The sequence below is a fragment of the Callionymus lyra genome, chromosome 14 (genome assembly GCF_982586985.1).
Source record: "Callionymus lyra chromosome 14, fCalLyr1.hap1.1, whole genome shotgun sequence".
In the NCBI taxonomy this organism is placed as follows: domain Eukaryota; kingdom Metazoa; phylum Chordata; class Actinopteri; order Syngnathiformes; family Callionymidae; genus Callionymus; species Callionymus lyra.
Genome location: NC_141831.1, coordinates 17,351,982 through 17,370,199, shown reverse-complemented (window position 1 = coordinate 17,370,199; position 18,218 = coordinate 17,351,982). Strand labels below are relative to the sequence as shown.

The window sequence follows — 18,218 nt, the reverse complement described above, 5'->3', positions numbered from 1 at the left end:
AATCCCGGAAGTCTTGGCCTTCTAGGAACTTGTTGTATAAACAAAGCGGGCATGATTACAGCTGGCTGGAGGATGAGTGAAGCCATTATTACGTCAAAATAGACTCCACTCGTTTGCCGAGATTTCAGACGGGGAGGACTTTATAAAGCAATGAGTTCAAAACATGGTCATGAAGAAGGATCTATGAAAGGAAGACTTCAACGTTTGAAACATGTGAGTAAGTCTGGAGAGTTTTAACATTATTTACCCTTTCAAAGGTGCAGAAAGATTCGTACAAAAAAATGTTTAACTACTATTCTGTAACAGAGTAAAACAAACAAGTCAAATTTAAAATGATTTGCTGAAGGATTGTTGATCTGCTACAACTGAAAAAGAAAAAGAAAGTAGAAAACACCAAGAAAAGACCACTTTTTACAGGTAGTCCAAGAAGAACACTTGTATTAAGTAAGTTGTTGATGCAGCGAAATGGCCCTTATTTTGGCCCTCACCTTTCTAGCCACCTGCTATACCTTCCACTAAACCATAAGATCTTTTTTTTTCACAGAAAGCCGACTCCTACGTGCGTTGTCAAAAAACAAAGAAAACAGACATGTTGTCACCTTCTCGCTCCTCATAAATCACTGTTTTTTCGCTTTAAGTGCACAGAGAGACACTCAGAAAGCTCTCACCTGGAGCTGGACGGACAATCCTCTGGTCGTTGTCTCTTGACTGTAGTGGTTTGAACATGATTATTAGACAGTTTGTCTTTTTTCCAGATTTGAGAAAAAAATAAAATTTCAAACAAGAAACCACGAAGAAGACATACGTGTAACTTCTTCGTCACTTCTGTTTCGATCCAATAATTCGGGTTCGGATTATGTTGAAGAGACGGAAAATATTTGTATATATCAAATATATATATTCAAAGAAAACATGAAATTATTCTTCAACATTATCAGCGACACTCTTGCGCACGCTCTCCTCCTCACCACCTGATGGCAGTGTCACCATGTAACGACAGCTAGTTACGGAAAAAAAAACATTATGACATAAAAGTGACAAGTGGGAGAGAAATTAATCGAAAAAGATTTAAGAAAAAACAAGGAGAAGCGAAACCAAAATGTCACAGGCTCCGGCGGCGGCAGCTCCTCGTGGAGTGTAAATAATTAAAGGCGGAATAATTATAACATTAAAACATCATAAATCCTCTCATCCATCCACTTTCCAGTAATTATTTTAGTTTTAATCCGTCACTTGGCCTCCAGTGCTCATGACTGTGAGAAGAGTTTTTACACACTCAAGTGCGGGAGGGAAGTAATGTGCTGCTGAGTCGGCGAGTTCATGTCATAAGTAGATGGACCTGAAATCACCTCAAACACGAGTCGTGAGGCGAGTCCGTGTGATCAAGAGAGGAGAATAATCGATGCAAAATGAGTTGGAAAAAAGGTAATGAAACTATTAAATGAGGCCAAAAAAATCGCATTATAATAATAATAGCTACACTCTGACGCAGGAATGTGGTGAAGGCGATAACGTCCGGATGACATTGTGAGTCTTAATCCTGCCGAGCTGAAGATGAAAAAGGAAGTTGATTGTAAGGAAATGTTTTGATGTTTTATTTTAAATTATTATTATTATTTTATCTAAATCCATATCTACCATTTATTTTTCTTATCAATTACTTTTTCTTTCTTTTTTTTAACACCCTTCAATTCTCTTTTTGCTTAGTTCGTTATATACTTCAACTGTCATTAAAAACAAACAGAAATTATGTTTATCTATATATTATTCAATATTAATTATGATTAACCCTTGTGTTATCTCAGGGTCAAGGTGACCCGAAGGACCGCTATATATACATATATATAATATGAAAGCTGTCAATATCTGCTTATATATCTATGGAAGCCATGGAGGTCTTCCACTTTGACCCAGAGACAAAACAAGGAATAAAACAATTATATTTGTTTTATATTCTATTACAAGGGTTAAAAAATCAGGGAAAATACGTTTTTGATTGTTAACATTTTTAAAGTATAAATATGGTTTTCAATTTGATTTAATTATAGTTTTTATTCACATTTATTAAGTTTTAAAATGTCTCATGTTTGGGATGAAAAAGACAATTATGAGGAAGATGTGACAAGAGGATGATGAAGACCAAGTCCAAGTTAGGGAGACCAAGACGTAAATGTGAATAAAAGAAGTAAAAGAAAAGGTCATAAGATTCTTCTTCTCCTCCATGAACTGTCTTTAGATCCTCCTGCACCTTCAGGTTTCTTTTGCAATCCAAGATGATTTATTACAAACAAGGTGTAATTAATATTTGTGGTCTTTCTGGGCCATTTCTTCACTAAAGAGGCTTCAGAACACGGCGGGACGCTGCCATCTAATTACTGATGGTGTTGGATGATAAATTTTCCTGCAAACACGGAGAGCAGTGATTGATGCGTCGGCGTCGCTGTCGTCCATCAGCGGATTTAAATGTTGAGGATGACGGCGAGTGAGGGATGTGAGTTATTAACAAAACAGACGAGTGAAAGAAGTTGTTGAGTCTAATAATAAAGGTGGTTTAACATCCTTTTGTATTCAAACATTTTCAAATTAACATCTTGATTTTCTTGTACATTCGTCAGACTCTCGAACTTTTATCTTTTTGTATCATAATCATTCATGATCATCTATTTTTCATTCATACCAAGGTCTTTTTGTTTTTATTCAGCTGAATCAATCCAGTTGAGTCAAAGTGAATGTAATTCACGTGGAAGTTACAGAAGGAAGGATCTTCGCGCTCTTTGAGTCAAGCTCTTTTCATACCACGATCACATGACACTTCATCTTGACCTCGTCATGAATAAACTCATCAAGCTGGTCTCATTCTGCATGAAAAGAGCTCACATCAGTTGTAATCTGACTCCGTCATCAAAGACATCAAACAGCTTTTTATCCCTGACACGACAGAGAATACTGTGAAATATGTTCAAGACGCGTTAAAAAATATGCATCGGGTCAAACACAGTTGATATTGTAACACTTTTCAATTCAAATCTACAGTAAATCTCACTGGAGATGCTAACTCAGTTCCTCTGAAGAGTGATGTGAGTGAAGCGTAACATGCATAAAGCAGTCACAGTTAAATTAAACAAGTATGTCACGCTACATAACAAGCTATGATTAAGAGAACTAACATAGAATGATGACACTTTACTTATCGCTAGATGATAGCTGACTGGGGGATACAGCATTTCTCAATACAAATATAGATAAAAATGTAGTGATACGAATGTAGCAATAGGAATGTAGCAATACGAATGTAGCGATATGAATTTAGCGATATGAATGTAGCGATACGAATGTAGCGATACGAATGTAGCGATACGAATGTAAAGATACGAATGTAACGATACAAATTTATCGATACGAATGTAGCGATACGAACGTAGCGATACGAATGTAGCGATACGAATGTAGCAATACGAATGTAGCAATACGAATGTAGCGATACGAATTTAGCAATACAAATTTTGCGATAAAAATGTAACATTATGAATGTAGCGATAAAAATGTAACAATACGAATGTAGCGATAAAAATGTAGCAATACAAATGTAACAATACGAATGTAGCGATACGAATGTAGCGATAAAAATTTTGCGATACGGATGTAGCGATACAAATGTAGCGATACAAATGTAGCGATACAAATGTAGCGATACGGATGTAACAATACGAATGTAGTGATAAAAATGTAGCGATACGGCTGTAGTGATACGAATGTAGCGATAAAAATGTAGCAATACGAATGTAGCAATACGAATGTAGCAATACGAATTTAGCAATACAAATGTTGCGATACGGATGTAACAATACGAATGTAGCGATAAAAATGTAACAATACAAATGTAGCGATAAAAATGTAGCGATATGGATGAAGCGATACAAATGTAGAGATACAAATGTAGCAATACAAATGTAGCAATACGAATGTAGCAATACGAATGTAGCAATACGAATGTAGAGATACGAATTTAGCAATACAAATGTTGCGATAAAAATGTAACAATACGAATGTAGCGATAAAAATGTAGCGATACGGATGAAGTGATACAAATGTAGCGATAAAAATGTAGCAATACAATTGTAGCAATACAAATGTAACACTACGAATGTAGCGATAAAAATTTAGCGATACGGATGTAGCGATACAAATGTAGGGATACGGATGTAACAATACGAACGTAGCGATACGAATGTAATGATACACATGTAGCGATACAAATTTAGTGATACAAATATAGTGATACACATGTAGTGAAACAAATGTAGCACTTCTGGTCTAGTGATAAAAAATGAAGTGATACAAATTAGTCCTAGAAATGTATCGATACAAATATAGTGATACAAATATAGTGATATAAATATAGTGATACAAATGTAGCGATACAAATGTAGCGATACAAACGTAGCGATACAAACGTAGCACGTATAAAATATAGCAACAGAAACATTACGATACAAAGAAGTGGTACAAATATGACAATACATGACAAAGTGGTAAAAATGTTGTGATGAAAATGAAGCTTAACAGACAAAACAAAAAAATGAAAACACAAACGAGGCGATACAAAACAATGATGCACACAATATATGCCTAAATGTTTTTTAATAGAATACTCACCGTATTATATAATACATTTATGCAATAACAATAATATTTCAAAGCAATACAATCAACTTTGTGTTCATCGAGTGAAAACTTTCCCATGAAAACTCACAAACAGATTGGACTGCAGATTCTGACAAGCATTATTTTGTGTGTTAAAAAGATCAGGCGTATTGTTCACTGACTCAGATGGAGGTCACACTCGAGTCAAACAAATGTGTTGTTTGCTGATGTGCTTTCTCTGCATTTCTTCTTGTGGGTCAGACTCCTGTCAGGGATTAAGTCGGACGTGTCGGTGGACGAGGAGGCTCGAGGGTCTCGGCCCCTCTTAGAGGCTTCGTGGCCGATGGACCCTGACAACACGTCGACCGCCGGCTCGGCTGCACGCGAACGTTCACTTCTCTTGTTACGAGACAGCTTCACCCACCGACACCACTTGTGCGGCAACACACTTCGTTGTGCTGTTATGAGGCGGTTCAACACAAATCAGTGCGCGAAGAAGAGTTGTGTAGCCGAGTGAGGAGTTAAGGTCAAAAATCAATCAAGACTCAAGAAAAAGTGATGCTTCGACTCACATTTCAGTTCAGGGGCGGACAATAGACGCACAATATCAATGAGGAGACACAAGACATTTTTCATTAACACAACTCAACAAATCGGGTGATGCGTGGACGAGGTTGTGGGTTCCAATCCAGATCTGGTTCAGAGCTTGCAGAAGAATCTTCACAGACAACACGTCCATGTTTGTGTCGCAAGAAAAAAGGACTCGCTTGTCGCACACATCGATTTGGATTCGGGAAATGAGTCCAAATGACATGAAAATTTCAAATGTGCGACTCTCAGATCAAAGTGGTCGCAGATACTCGGGGCTCTAAACACATTTCCGTCGACTGAACGCTACATTTACATGTTATTTCACGCTGCTCAGCCAATGAGAGGTCAGACCCACTGCAACATTTCATCACTTTATTTAACACAACAACTCCACAGAGTGTCAAAAAACCTCAGGTTGATGAAAGATGGCGAAAACATTGAACGTCTTTGGGGTTAAGTTTCGAGTCTCCGGCGACTTCCAGCCGATTTAAATTCAGATCGTGGAGGACAATTTGACATCTGAGGTGGTTCGGGCTGGAAGAGGCTGAATTCTTCATTTGACACCAGGACTCATAAATCATTTATGATTATTTACCTTGCTGCGACTGCACAAACACTGTCACAAGCGATCATGCCGGAGGACATAAAGGCTCCAACAGAACTCCTGAAAAAAAAAACAACCACACTCACAGAGAATAATTGAAAAAAAGTAGAATAAGCCTGAGAAGGATTTGGTACCTCCCAGAGTCAGAGTTTGTTCCACATGGACGTTGAGGAAGTAGTGGACTCCACAAGAGCTGTTCGTGTTTCCAGTTCTGGGTCTGCCCTGGGGCTTCCTCCCAGAGGACACTTCACTTGTCCAGTAGACGTTCTAAAAAGACGAGTTCTTCTCTGAGTTTCTCAGTAACTTTTTACTCAAATAAATAAAATGGAATTCACAGATATTCACAATATTTCAGTGTAAGTTGTTTGTCTTGGGAGACTTATTAAATTATGAACATGGATCATGAAAAGACAATGAGAAGGAAAAAGAAAAAGAAGAGTGACATTAGCCAAAGGTACAATTCTTCCTCTTTGATCAACCATTTTGACTTTCCTCTAACTTTAGACCAACCAAAAGATGAATCAACTTTCTCAAATGAACTCTCGTGCGAGAAAAGGTCAACCCCAAGTGATGAGTAAACGAGACCATTGTTCTAAGTCAGAAAGGAGTGAAAAAAAGGATCCATCTCTAGAGTTCAAGATGAAGGACTCTTGAGAGAGCTGAGCCAGAAGACAAAACACTGGCAAAACAGAAGGTTCTATTTTCTATTCTAATCAGCAGTTCGGTAGTGACTCAAGAACAAGATCAGAGATTACCAATAGAAGCTTGGTCATTTAACCCCTGAGTTATCTAAGGGTCAAGGTGACCCAAAAGCCCGAAAACAAACTTTGCGAATGACATCAGCCACATACTTTACCTTGACCCAGAAGCAACACAACGGATAAAACAATTACATTTGTTTTCAGGCCTTTGGGTCACGTTGACCCTGAGATAACTCAAGGGTTTAGAGAGACTTGGAGTTGAACTAATCCCCCCCCTAGAGTTCAGAAAGAGGAAGTATTTATATTTATCCTTGACTTCCCTAATACACTCCACTTATTTGTGAAAACATCTTCAAGTTCTGTTTATTTTTCTTTGTCCAACAATATTTAATTATTCAGGTGACAATTTTGAATAAACTGAAGTCGTCAGTTCACAATGAATCATTGATGACTTCTTGTTTTGCGGCACATAAATAACTCATTTGTTTACTGCGAGGGTGTGTGTTGGTGTGTGTGTGTGTGTGTGTGTGTGAGATTCACATCCGTCAGCGTCTGCTCGCTGATTGCAGAAACACAAGTCAAATGTTTTCTGGAACCTCAGAATTGAGCCGAGAGGCCGCAGGCGGATGTGATTACGATCTTCCTCCGCTGCCTTCAAATGCGCCGCAGCGTTGTGTAAAAATCAATTTGTCTGTTGAGGAAAGAAAGTTAAACGTGGCGAGCGGCTGCCAAGCTGAAGGCGGCATCCAAACATGATGTGTTCACTGACACACTGCGACTTCCCTTCGCCGGCGGCGTCTGCTCAAGCGCCACATTTGATGCTTTAAATACTTTTAATACCGTGTGATAGGGGCCGCTGCAGGCGACGTCATGAAGACACATCGCGTCGTTTCTAAAGATACTTGGTCATGTATGATTCACAGATTAACTGTCAGAATAACTGGAGCATCATCGCAGAATAAGAACAAATCATCGAAACAGACCTGGGGAAGGTGTGGCCCCAGGGCCACGGGGGGCCCCTTGACTGGTTTTATGCGGCCCTTAATAGGTCAGCGGATGAAAAAAAACACAACGACACTGATCGGGAAATTTGTATGTGCTTTCTGTTCATTTTTTAACTAACTTGTTGAAGTTCTTTGTTTTGAAACTGGTTTTTTTTCCTTCTCATTTGAGTATTTTTTGTAACAATTTGAAAGAAAATGCCAACAAACTTATTTTTTCTATTGTTTCATTAAAGGAACAATAGAATAATTATTTCTGCAATTGTACCTTCATATTGTTAATTAAATCAGTTGATATTTTACTGAATTTTTAAACTTCTTTAGTAGTTTTTCTTTCTTTTGTTCTTTTGGGGGGAGGTGAGATTCTTCTTCGAGTATCTCATGAATGACCAGGCGGCCATTCTACTCTCAACTAGCGGTCGATAAAACAACTTCCCGGTGAGGGGTCTAAAGTTAGTGGTAATTCGAAAATAGTGGATCAGAGAGGCAGAATTGTCTTAATATGATGTTAAGAAAAAAAAGAATATTTGGAATTAGTCGTTTGGTCCCTCAGATACTACGATATCTTACAGCTGTTGATGAATCTTCCTTCCATGGATACGTCTATGTAATACCTGGGAGCTGATTGGTCGTGACTTGAAAGATAAGTTACGTAGTTTGCTACTACAGTCGTCACAAACGAGTCACTTAAAACACAATAAAAAACGAACCTCTATATTATTAAATCATATTAAATTAATATTAAGTCGCTTTTCTTGTATCTGTAATCTTCCTGTAATTTTCTTCAATAAACTCTAAAATACATTTTTTTTGCAGATGTGATTTGACAAAAGAGCTTTCCAGGGTGTCCCTTGAAACTAGGACATTCTATAAACCTTCAGCGTTCCACTAAACTAATGGCTACAGGAAAGAGAAGAATAAAAAAAACAACTCACACAAGCTGTTTTAGTATTTCAAGTCTTTAGTACTTCACATGTATACCAGGAAAGTACAAGAGCTAGTGAACGATACAGGAGCTTCATCGTTGGTCTGTACAGGTACATCAGTGGAGGTGGGCCAGCAACAAGGCTCGGGACAATTAATACGTTCTCTTAAGCAGCAGATGAAAGTGAACAGACAAATAAAAAAAATACTCCTTGATACCAGACTCAGTACCTTCACTAGTTATATAGAGAAATGAACTTGATGAGTGACACATGGTTTAATGTTCATGAGGTCTCAGAGGATGTGGCTGGTTCTCTTATCATATACGTGGTCTGCGATCTACATCAAAATCTTTGTTGATCATATGTTTTTCTGTATAAAGTAGTGAAAATAAATGATTGTTTCGGTTGAGATTGTGAAAAGGTAGAAGAATAAATTCATTTTAAATACAAGGAAAATCCAAAAGGAGATTAGATTAAACTAAATAAGGAATTCAGTATTTGAATATTCATAATCTTATTATATAATTATTACATATTGTTTCTATTAGCACTATGACAACCAAAGTGAACATGAATAAATAAAACTAACATATATTTCAAATTTCTTTGCAAACGTCTTTGTTAACTTCATAGTTTTTTATAAAAACAAATAAATTCAAAGCAATAACAAGGCAAAACTATTATTTTGAATGAAAAAAAAACAACAATACAAAACATTAAAAAATGAAAAACAATTGTAATAAAAAAAAAACAATTACTTGTGTGCAGTCAAAATGAACAAAAAATGTTTATTTTAAATGATTATAAATGTACGAAAAATATTTAATTATTTTCTTTCATTGAACTAAGGCGCACCACCGAAATAACAGTTCTAATAAAGAAATTACAAATGTTTTATGACAAAAAAAAGGTTTTATTCATACTTGATAATAATGGTCTGTCCTCCATCTTTGTTGGGAAGTGAAAACGTGATCCATGTGACGAGCCACATCAAGGATTCAAGACGAGAGGTTTCATCGCAAATGTTCCTCAGTTCAGTGAGTCATTCTGGATCCAATCCCAAAATGTATTTTTCCTGAACAAAGACGGCGGCTCGGCTTCCCCGACCGATCGCGAGACCAGCCGACATGAGAGGAAACTGGAGCGCTCTGAAGAAGAGCAGTCTCAAAGAAGGGAGTGACAGTGAAGCTCAGACGCCGTCTCATGCTTTAGTCACATCAAAGTGTGAGACAAAGGACACGTTGAGAGTTGCTATGATCTCTTTAAAAACCTGTCAGGTTCGATTCTGCTTTGTTGTTGATTGTGTTCTCAACAACTCCTTAAAGATGCTGCTTCAAACAAAATGGACGTCGCCATTTCACTTGAGAACTGCGAGGTGCAGCAAGTGATCAGGGGATGGATAGCAAAGGTCGAGGTGGACCAGAGAACACTTGGTAGGAACATTAAAATGTCCACATATCCGTGAACAATTCAACCACACCCTCCATTACTCGTGGCAACATATCTTGTTCTGCTGAATTCACTTTCCAACTCTGTATTGTTGAGGTTCGCAGCGTCGTAGTAACTCTAACCCTTACACCAACACTTCCCCTTTCCCTTCCCTTTCCCTTTCTCTTTCCCTTCCCCTTCCCCTAACTTTTCGAATTCTCTTGTTTGACTGAATCCACTTTCTAACTCTGAGTATTGTTGAGGTTGGCAGCGTCTAAGGAACCCTAACCCTTATCCTTATCCTTATCCGTACCCTTTCCCTTTCCCTTACCCCTACCCCTACCCCTACCCTAACCCTTGCCCTAACCCTTCGAATGGTCTCATTTGACTGAATCCTCTTTCTAACTCTGACTATTGTTGAGGTTGGCAGCGTCTAAGGAACCCTAACCCTAACCCTTATCCTTATCCGTACCCTTTCCCTTACCCTTGATTGTTTAAGCGCTTTGTGACCCTGGTCTCGAAAAGCGCTATATAAATAAATATTACTTACTTACTTACTTATCCGTACCCTTTCCCTTACCCTTACCCTTGCCCTAACCCTAACTTTTCGAATTCTCTCATTTGACTGAATCCTCTTTCTAACTCCGAGTATTGTTGAGGTTCGCAGCGTCTAAGGAACCCTAACCCTTATCCTTACCGTTACCCTAACTTTAACTTATCAAATTGTCTCGTTCTGCTGAATCCACTTTATATCTCTAGTCTTGTTGAGGTCAGCAGCGTTGTAGTAGCTGAACACAGAGTGTTAAAAGGAAACCACAACGTAGGTCCCTTATGGTAAAAAGAAAAGGTCAAGAGTAATTAACTATTTCACCACTTCCTGCGCTGCATATGGTGTCAGAAGTGGGATGGTAGTTTACCTAAACCTAAGCAGTAAAAACATTGACATGTTCAATATACAAGAAGAACCAACACTCTCTGGCATATCTAGGTTTTCCAGTTCCAATCCTCACCGAAGACTGGTGTCAGAAAGTGAGAGTTTGTGAGAGTGTAAAAACCTGTTAGATGGACATACCGTAAAAAGGTTCTGCCTGAGCTCTGACCCGACAGGAAAAGAGTGTGATTCCAACATAATTGATCACTCAAACCAGATGTCGATCTTAGTGCAATTTGTCATGCCAGGTCAGAACTAGCGACCTGTCCTGTAATGCTACGTATGGTGTCAATTCGAAGGTGTACCCCATTGGAACCCTTGTGACACCTTCAGAACAGTCTGCTCCATTATACCTACCGGTGAAAAAATAAATAAGACCTGTGTATCTTTCAAATGTTTATTGATTTTTATAGTCATAATTCAGAACTAAATTAGGAGTCAGAGATTGTGGATCCCACCACATTTCAGGAAAAACACAACCGACACCACACTTGACAATTCCGTCAAATAATTTTGGCCATTATGGGACAGTGGTGGTGTAGCTCGTGTAGACTCGTGAGGGCCTCCCGCTTATACTCGGCAGATAAAAAATTAAATATCTTTATATCTTCCAAATCCACAGGTTAAAATAACCGCTCGTTAGCGACCGCGACATCCTTCGAGTCACCTCCGACTGGATACAGTATGTACACAGAGAGGAATCGTTGGCCTAGCAAGGCATGCGCGTGATGCATGATAACATATTTCATGTGTATGAATGATTACATAAATACAAACATTTACAAATTTGGGAGGAGGGGAGGGGAGGGGGGGCGGATTGTGCCTCGAGATCCATGCAGTGAGCGCCTACAAGACCCTCACGTCACAATTTTGGTCGAGGTTACGACGCCGTCTTCAGCCATCGTGATATAAGTGATCGTTTTAAATAAGGCATCAGTTTGGGAGTGCACAACTTTACAATCAGTCCACTTTTATTGATGTTAAGAGTCTTAAAGTTGCCCCTTTTCATTAGCCTTTATTTGCTAGCGTGAGCCAGCATACATCTAACCAGCAATATTCTTTTATTGGCTGAATTGTTCCTTTCCGCTTGTGGCAAAACACAGACAAACATCTGCACAGTGGAGGTCCAGTAAAGAGGTACAAGACTGACTCAGGAGGCCAACGACAAACAATGAAATGAAAAAAAACAGGAACAAAATGAATGAAAAGAAACAATGAGTGTACTGCGACAAGAATGGCGAAGAATCCATCCATGTCCTACTTTGGCAAAATAAAATAAAAATAAAATAGCTTTAATGAGTCCTCGATAGTTTTTCTTGAGTTCAGCAAAGGCCTCTTTTGTCGCATGAGTTTGCATCCTTTACAGCGTTCCTGTCTCTGTCATGTGTCCCAAGAAAAATCACTGGAAAAGCTACTTTCCAACGAGTTCCACACAGCAGAGACGTCCAGTGTCCTCAGAAAGTTTTTTCTGCTAACGAGTGTGAGCGTGTTTTACAGCACTGTGCAAAGAAAACTGAACAAACCTGAAACCAAAGCGACACTTGGCCTTTTAGTCCGTGAAACGTTATCTTCCACGTGTGAAAAAGGAGAAATAGAAAGGACCTTTAAAAAGTCAAGCTTCCGTCTCAGGCGATTTCTTTTATTCTGCGCATGTAATCGTGCAGTTCCTCTGGGTCTTGGAAGCCCATGTCCTGGCAAACCCACTGAATGTCCTCTGCATCTGCTACAGGGATGGAGTTGTAGGGCAGTTCCTCTGTGGGGAGGGTGGTAAAGGTTGTGAACTTCACCCTCTTGCGCTTGGAGGTTGGTGAACTGGCCTCTTCACCGTTCTCCTTCGTAGAGCCTCCGGAGCTTCCGTCACCGCGCCCGTGCACCTGGCTTTGAACGCTAGTCTGTGAGCTGCCGCTGCTGTGGTGGTCTCCGTGGCAGCAGGTGGGTACGGCTTCCATCGGGTTACTGGGACTTTCAATCTGCTGTGGGGACAGTTCACAGTGGGCCCTGAGCGGCTGACCGTTCCCCAAAAAAACCCAGTGGTGCGAATGGTCCATGTTCGCCTGACCTTCTGGAGGGATCCGTTTGTGCCGATACTTGAGCACAAACACGATGCAGTTAATGAGAAAGACTAGGATGGCTAAGCAGAAGACCCCTAGGAGGGCGTACATGCCAATCTCCAGATCGGTCATGTTGCGTGGCGAGTGCACAAACTCGTCTTCCTCCCCTTCATCACTCTCAGTTGGCTGCTCCTCATTGCTGATGGTGGGGAAGTTGGTGTAATCGATGGGAACGCTTGCCGGCTGCTCGTTAGATGTCTCATAAACCCTCCCACTAACATTGGGGTCCAATATCGGCCTTCTGGTGAATGGAGCCAATTCAATCTCGCCCTCGGTTGTGCCTTCCTCCTCCGAGTCTTCCTCTGACCCAAATCGCACCTTGACGTAAACGGCAGCGGATGCGATAATGCTTTTGCGTTTTGTCTTCTGGCAGGCCTCGCAGATGGTCATCTCCACACGCACCGTATCACCGGCGCCCTCGCCTTCTGCCACCACCACTGGCCAGCGCTGCTGTGGCTCCTGGGAGATGGACACCACCTTGTCGTCCAGTGTGGAGGCGTTGAAGTTGTAATCTTTGGGGTCAAACTGAATGAGGGGTGCCGCCGTGTTGTCACTGAACAGCATCCACACCGACAAACTGGCCTCCTGTAAACCAGACACAAACCAGTCAGAAATACAACATACAAATGGGCAAATCAGAAATCACAGTTAACAGCATTCAAGAAGATGTCGGTTGGTTCACACATGTTCAGATATTAAGTAGCCAAATGTCGCCTAGGCATCCTGAAAAGGACTATAGCCCAAACAGGAAGTAGCTGAATGTTGGCTCTAAAGGAATTAGCTGAATATTGCCTCTACAGGAAGTAGCTGAATGTTGCCTCTACAGGAAGTAGCTGAATGTTGCCTCTACAGAGAGTAGCTGAATGTTGCCGTTACAGGAAGTAGCTGAATGTTGCCTTTACAGAATTTAGCTGAATGTTGCCTCTACAGGAAGTAGCTGAATGTTGCCTTTACAGGAAGTAGCTGAATGTTGCCTTTACAGGATGTAGCTGAATGTTGCCTCTACAGGAAGTAGCTGAATGTTGCCTTTACAGGAAGTAGCTGAATGTTGCCTTGAAAGGATGTAGCTGAATGTTGCTTTTACAGGATTTAGCTGAATGTTGCCTCTACAGGAAGTAGCTGAATGTTGGCTCTACAGGAAGTAACCGAATGTTGCCTCTACAGGATGTAGCTGAATGTTGCCTCTACAGGAAGTAACCGAATGTTGCCTCTACAGGATGTAGCTGAATGTTGCCTTCCTAAAAAATAAGACAATTTGGAGGAAGACAAAAGTCTGTCCCTGGAAACTATTTGTAGTCGAGTGTTGCTAAAACAGGAAGATGATTTTTTTCACTTTCAATAATAAAGGAATAAGCAAAGGAAGTATAAAAAATGTCTGTTCAATGTTGTAGAGTTTATATGCTGACATGCTTTAACAGTAGACTGTAAAGTAGCAATTCAGGAGCTGATATATGACATAGTTTTGGGAAGACAAGACAGGTGGTCATAATGTTAATAAAGATTGGTGTATGTATAAAGTCATGGATGTCAGCGTCCCAAACTTGTCATCTGTCAGTCGCTTCTTCACATCTCTCTCATATAAAACTTCCAGGAGAAATATTCGAGACGCCATAAGAGTTTTCCAACATTTCGCGCTAGCATTCCTTAGGGGTTGCCATGGAGACAGCAGCTGCAGCAGCCAGGATGTGTCTTGTTGTTGAGCTTCTGGGTGAGCATAGACCTCCAGGTGAAGACGGTTCTTAAAACTTCAAGGAGGGGTAGAAGTTCTTCAAAAGTATGTGATATGTCATCTCTGCTCTAATTGATTCTCACTTGTTAAACGACAAGTTATTTATTGTCATCAGATGTTTTGGTAAGTAAAACATTTGAGTTATGTAAAAAATCCTGAATTTTGAACCACTCCTTTGTCAAGATTTTTTTTTTTTGTTCTCCTTCACATGTTGGCACTTCCTGCGGTCTAAACTGCGTTTCATCACTCGGGCGTGATGCGTCATCCTGGCTGTCAAGAGTGGAGTTGCATAACAAACTCTGACCCGTTTGTTGAAGGACGACTTTGAATACGGCGAAGCTTCCGGGGCCGACCGAGCTCGACTTTGATAAAGATGCTTTCAATAAAACATCGTCTCGACTCGTCACAGTTACACTTAGAGGACAGTCAACTTCCACAAATCACGATTGGCGCACCAGCACGTCTGCAGACTTTTAACTCAGCAGCGACTCAAGACGTCTGAGCGACGACTCGCCGGAGTCCAGGGCGCTCGAGTGACGAGGAAATATCGGTTCGGGTCGCAGCAGATTTATTTTCAGGCGCGATCGAGCACATTTGTTCAGAGTCACTGTAAAAGTGAAAGCAGCTGCTCTCAAGGTACCAACAATCGCTGTAAAAACTAAGAATAACTGATTTTAGATGATGATCCTGAACTTGTTTCAGCTCCTTATGAAATGTGAAAACTCTTTAGTGTGTCAAACTGGAATGAAATCTTGAGTATTACTGGCAAATGCGATTAAAAAATATATAAATATATAATCAGATTTTTTAAACCCTTGTGTTATCTCAGGGTCAAAGTGACCCGAAGGCCGAAAAACAAATGTGTTTGAGGTTTCCCTTGTGGTGTCTTTGGGTCAAGAGGACACCACAAGGGATACCTCAAACACATTTGTTTTGGTAAATGTGGGTCACCTTGACACCTTGACACCTTGAAAAAAGAAAATTAAACATAAGATAACAATTCTGGTGGGAAGAAAGAAAGTTGGAAGATGGTTAAAAAAGTAAATGAGAGAGAACAAAAGGATAGAAAAGAGAAAAACAGAAACTAAGAAAAATGTAGAATAATTAGGAGGGAAATAAACAAAAACCTAAAAGAAAGCAAAAGAAAAGTATTTCACAAAAGTTAAATAATAATGTTTAAAAAAAAACAACAACTAGGTATTAAAAAGAAGAAATAGGACAGTAAAAATGGAAAAACAAAAATCTAAAATTTACCAAGGTAAACTTAAAAATATGTAAAAACAAAATGTACCCAAAGTTATTTTTATGCGTCAAAGGAATAAAAAAAAACAAGTGATATAATAGTTAAAAGTTTTTTTAAACTAAGAATAAATCATCAAAAGAAAAAAGGATGGGGAATTTAATGTTAAGGAAAAAAAACTTTCAAAATAAATTCAAGGGTTTTGAGGAAGCATGAAAAACAGATTGAAATTGTACCTGAGCCTCTTATTGTCATTAAATACAGAGAAGAAGTCAGAAAAACATGTTTTGAAAAGAAAAGGAACCAGAAGGAGTCGACATTGAGGAGAGAAAACTTGACCGTCGGGCGAGAAAAACAGACGTGACAGTCAGAAAACTCTCCACGCAGATTCCTAACCACTCCTGACGTACGAGATTTATCATGTTCCGGGAGAAAGTTTCACCACGAAAACCTTCACGGATCCGACTTTTCCTCATCTGAGAGGAGACCTCGACGGCGGCGTCAGACTTGACGCGCTTCAATCACGGCGGAGTTTTCGAGTCGAGGCTGCTTTTACGACGGAGATGAAATGTGACATTTTGAGTTGAGGGTGGAGGAAGGTCTGTCAGGGATCTTCTCCGCTCGCAGTCAAAGTCGCTGTCAGGTCGAACATCGCCAAGAGTTCTCTACAGCGTCACGTGTGCGGGGGTCGTCGTACCTGTTTGGGGGTGTTGAGCGTCTGCAGGCCGCTCGCTCGGGCCACCATGGTGTGACTGTTTCCTGGACTGGGCTGCAGGGCCAGGGTCAGACCCGACACGGCGTGGACCCGCAGCTCCGTGATGGACACCTTCTCGTCCGTGACGGAGAACGCCGCCTCGCCAAGCGTGGCGTCCACGGCCAGCGGCGACTCAACCTGAGGAGACAAAACGAACATCAGAGATTGTTGTGTTTGCCTTTTGTCAAAAACACACAGATAGACTCCGTCAATGGATCTCTTATTGAATCCGCTGTCAATTCACCCATGAGTCATCTACCACACTGAATCTTGAGTCTTCAACTCATGATTGACAAGTGAGTCACTAACCAAGGGGGCGGGGCTTGGAAGTGGTCCATGAATATAGCATTTGTTACAGAAAGACAAACTATAATCTCTTTAATTTACGTTGTATTGATTATTACAAAAAGGGGTCTTTTATTTTGAAAAACATCATGGATTTTTGGACTTTCTTTTAAAAAGTCTGGGCTGAATAAAAGGTTGTGAACCCCTGCAGTAGTAGTTCTATTCGGAAACATGGGTCAGAAAATGATGGGCGAAGAGTGTAGATGTGAGTTGCTCACACTGTTCGCCAGGTTTAACTGTCCTCAAAGTGCGATACATATAGAAAAACTGCACTTAATTACTTTAACTTAACCTTTAAGGAGTAAAAATTGAAATGTTAGAAGAACCAGCGTCCTGGTACAAGGACATTCTTTAAAATGTAATAAATACAAATAATCACAATATAATGATTTAAGTTGTAATGAATATACCAAAACCAATATACCATAAAATACGTTTGTAAAATAAAATAAGAATTTTGATTGATGGTGATGAGTTTCTCAGTACATACACAAAGTTTATGATACACTTAAAACATACTTCAAATACTTTACTAAGGTTAATAGTTAAAGTTAATATTGCTTCAAAATATAATGTAATAGAGAAAGAAAATCGTTATTAAACAATATTATTGACATTGATTTTTCTTTGATTGGAAGAAGATGAAACACCAAATATCAAATCAAGCAAAGTTTTTGATAAAATCAGAAACTAAATTCAAGCTTAATTTGAAAAGAAAAGAAACTCTTGTTGAAAATCTTGATACAACAACAGCGCCCCCTGTGTGTTTGGAGTACCGACACTTATGAATGAGGTTAAGTGCTTTAACCTGGAAGACGAAGCTCCTGAACACACCACGGAGCAAACAAAGAGTCATGGAAGGAACAACACAAGCGAGGAAGAATTGAATCTCCAGCAAGTCGACTGGCGAGTGATTTCATCTCAGTGTTTATAGTTCCCTTGCTGAGCACGTGACCTTTAACCCCAATATTTGATATTTCATATCCTTGCTGTGTTTGAGGAACGTCTTCATAGACCCACATTTTTTTTTATTTTATTAAACACTGGGTCATCCAACACATCATGTGAATGCGCACACAGCGCCACCTGCAGGTCAACGCATTTAAAAAAAAACGTGTTTGTGGTTTTAAGATCCTTTCTTTTTTATTGCTTCTTGTAATTCTTCATTTTTTTCACTTTCATTTTATTTCATTATTATTTTTTATTTCCAAGG

At 39.7% G+C, this 18,218-nt stretch overlaps 1 protein-coding gene across 1 annotated transcript in view; it reads right to left on the bottom strand.

The window, feature by feature from the left end:
- Positions 1-11,745: 11,745 nt before the first annotated feature.
- Positions 11,746-18,218, bottom strand: part of tmem132e (transmembrane protein 132E) — a 98,234-nt gene continuing 91,761 nt past the window's right edge. The window contains exons 8-9 of the mRNA XM_087806840.1: positions 16,604-16,798; positions 11,746-13,522 (exon numbers count right to left, since the gene is read on the bottom strand). Of these exons, the coding sequence (XP_087662966.1) occupies positions 12,452-13,522; positions 16,604-16,798 (1,266 nt within the window). The 3' untranslated portion in view covers positions 11,746-12,451. The remainder of the gene's footprint in view (positions 13,523-16,603; positions 16,799-18,218) is intronic.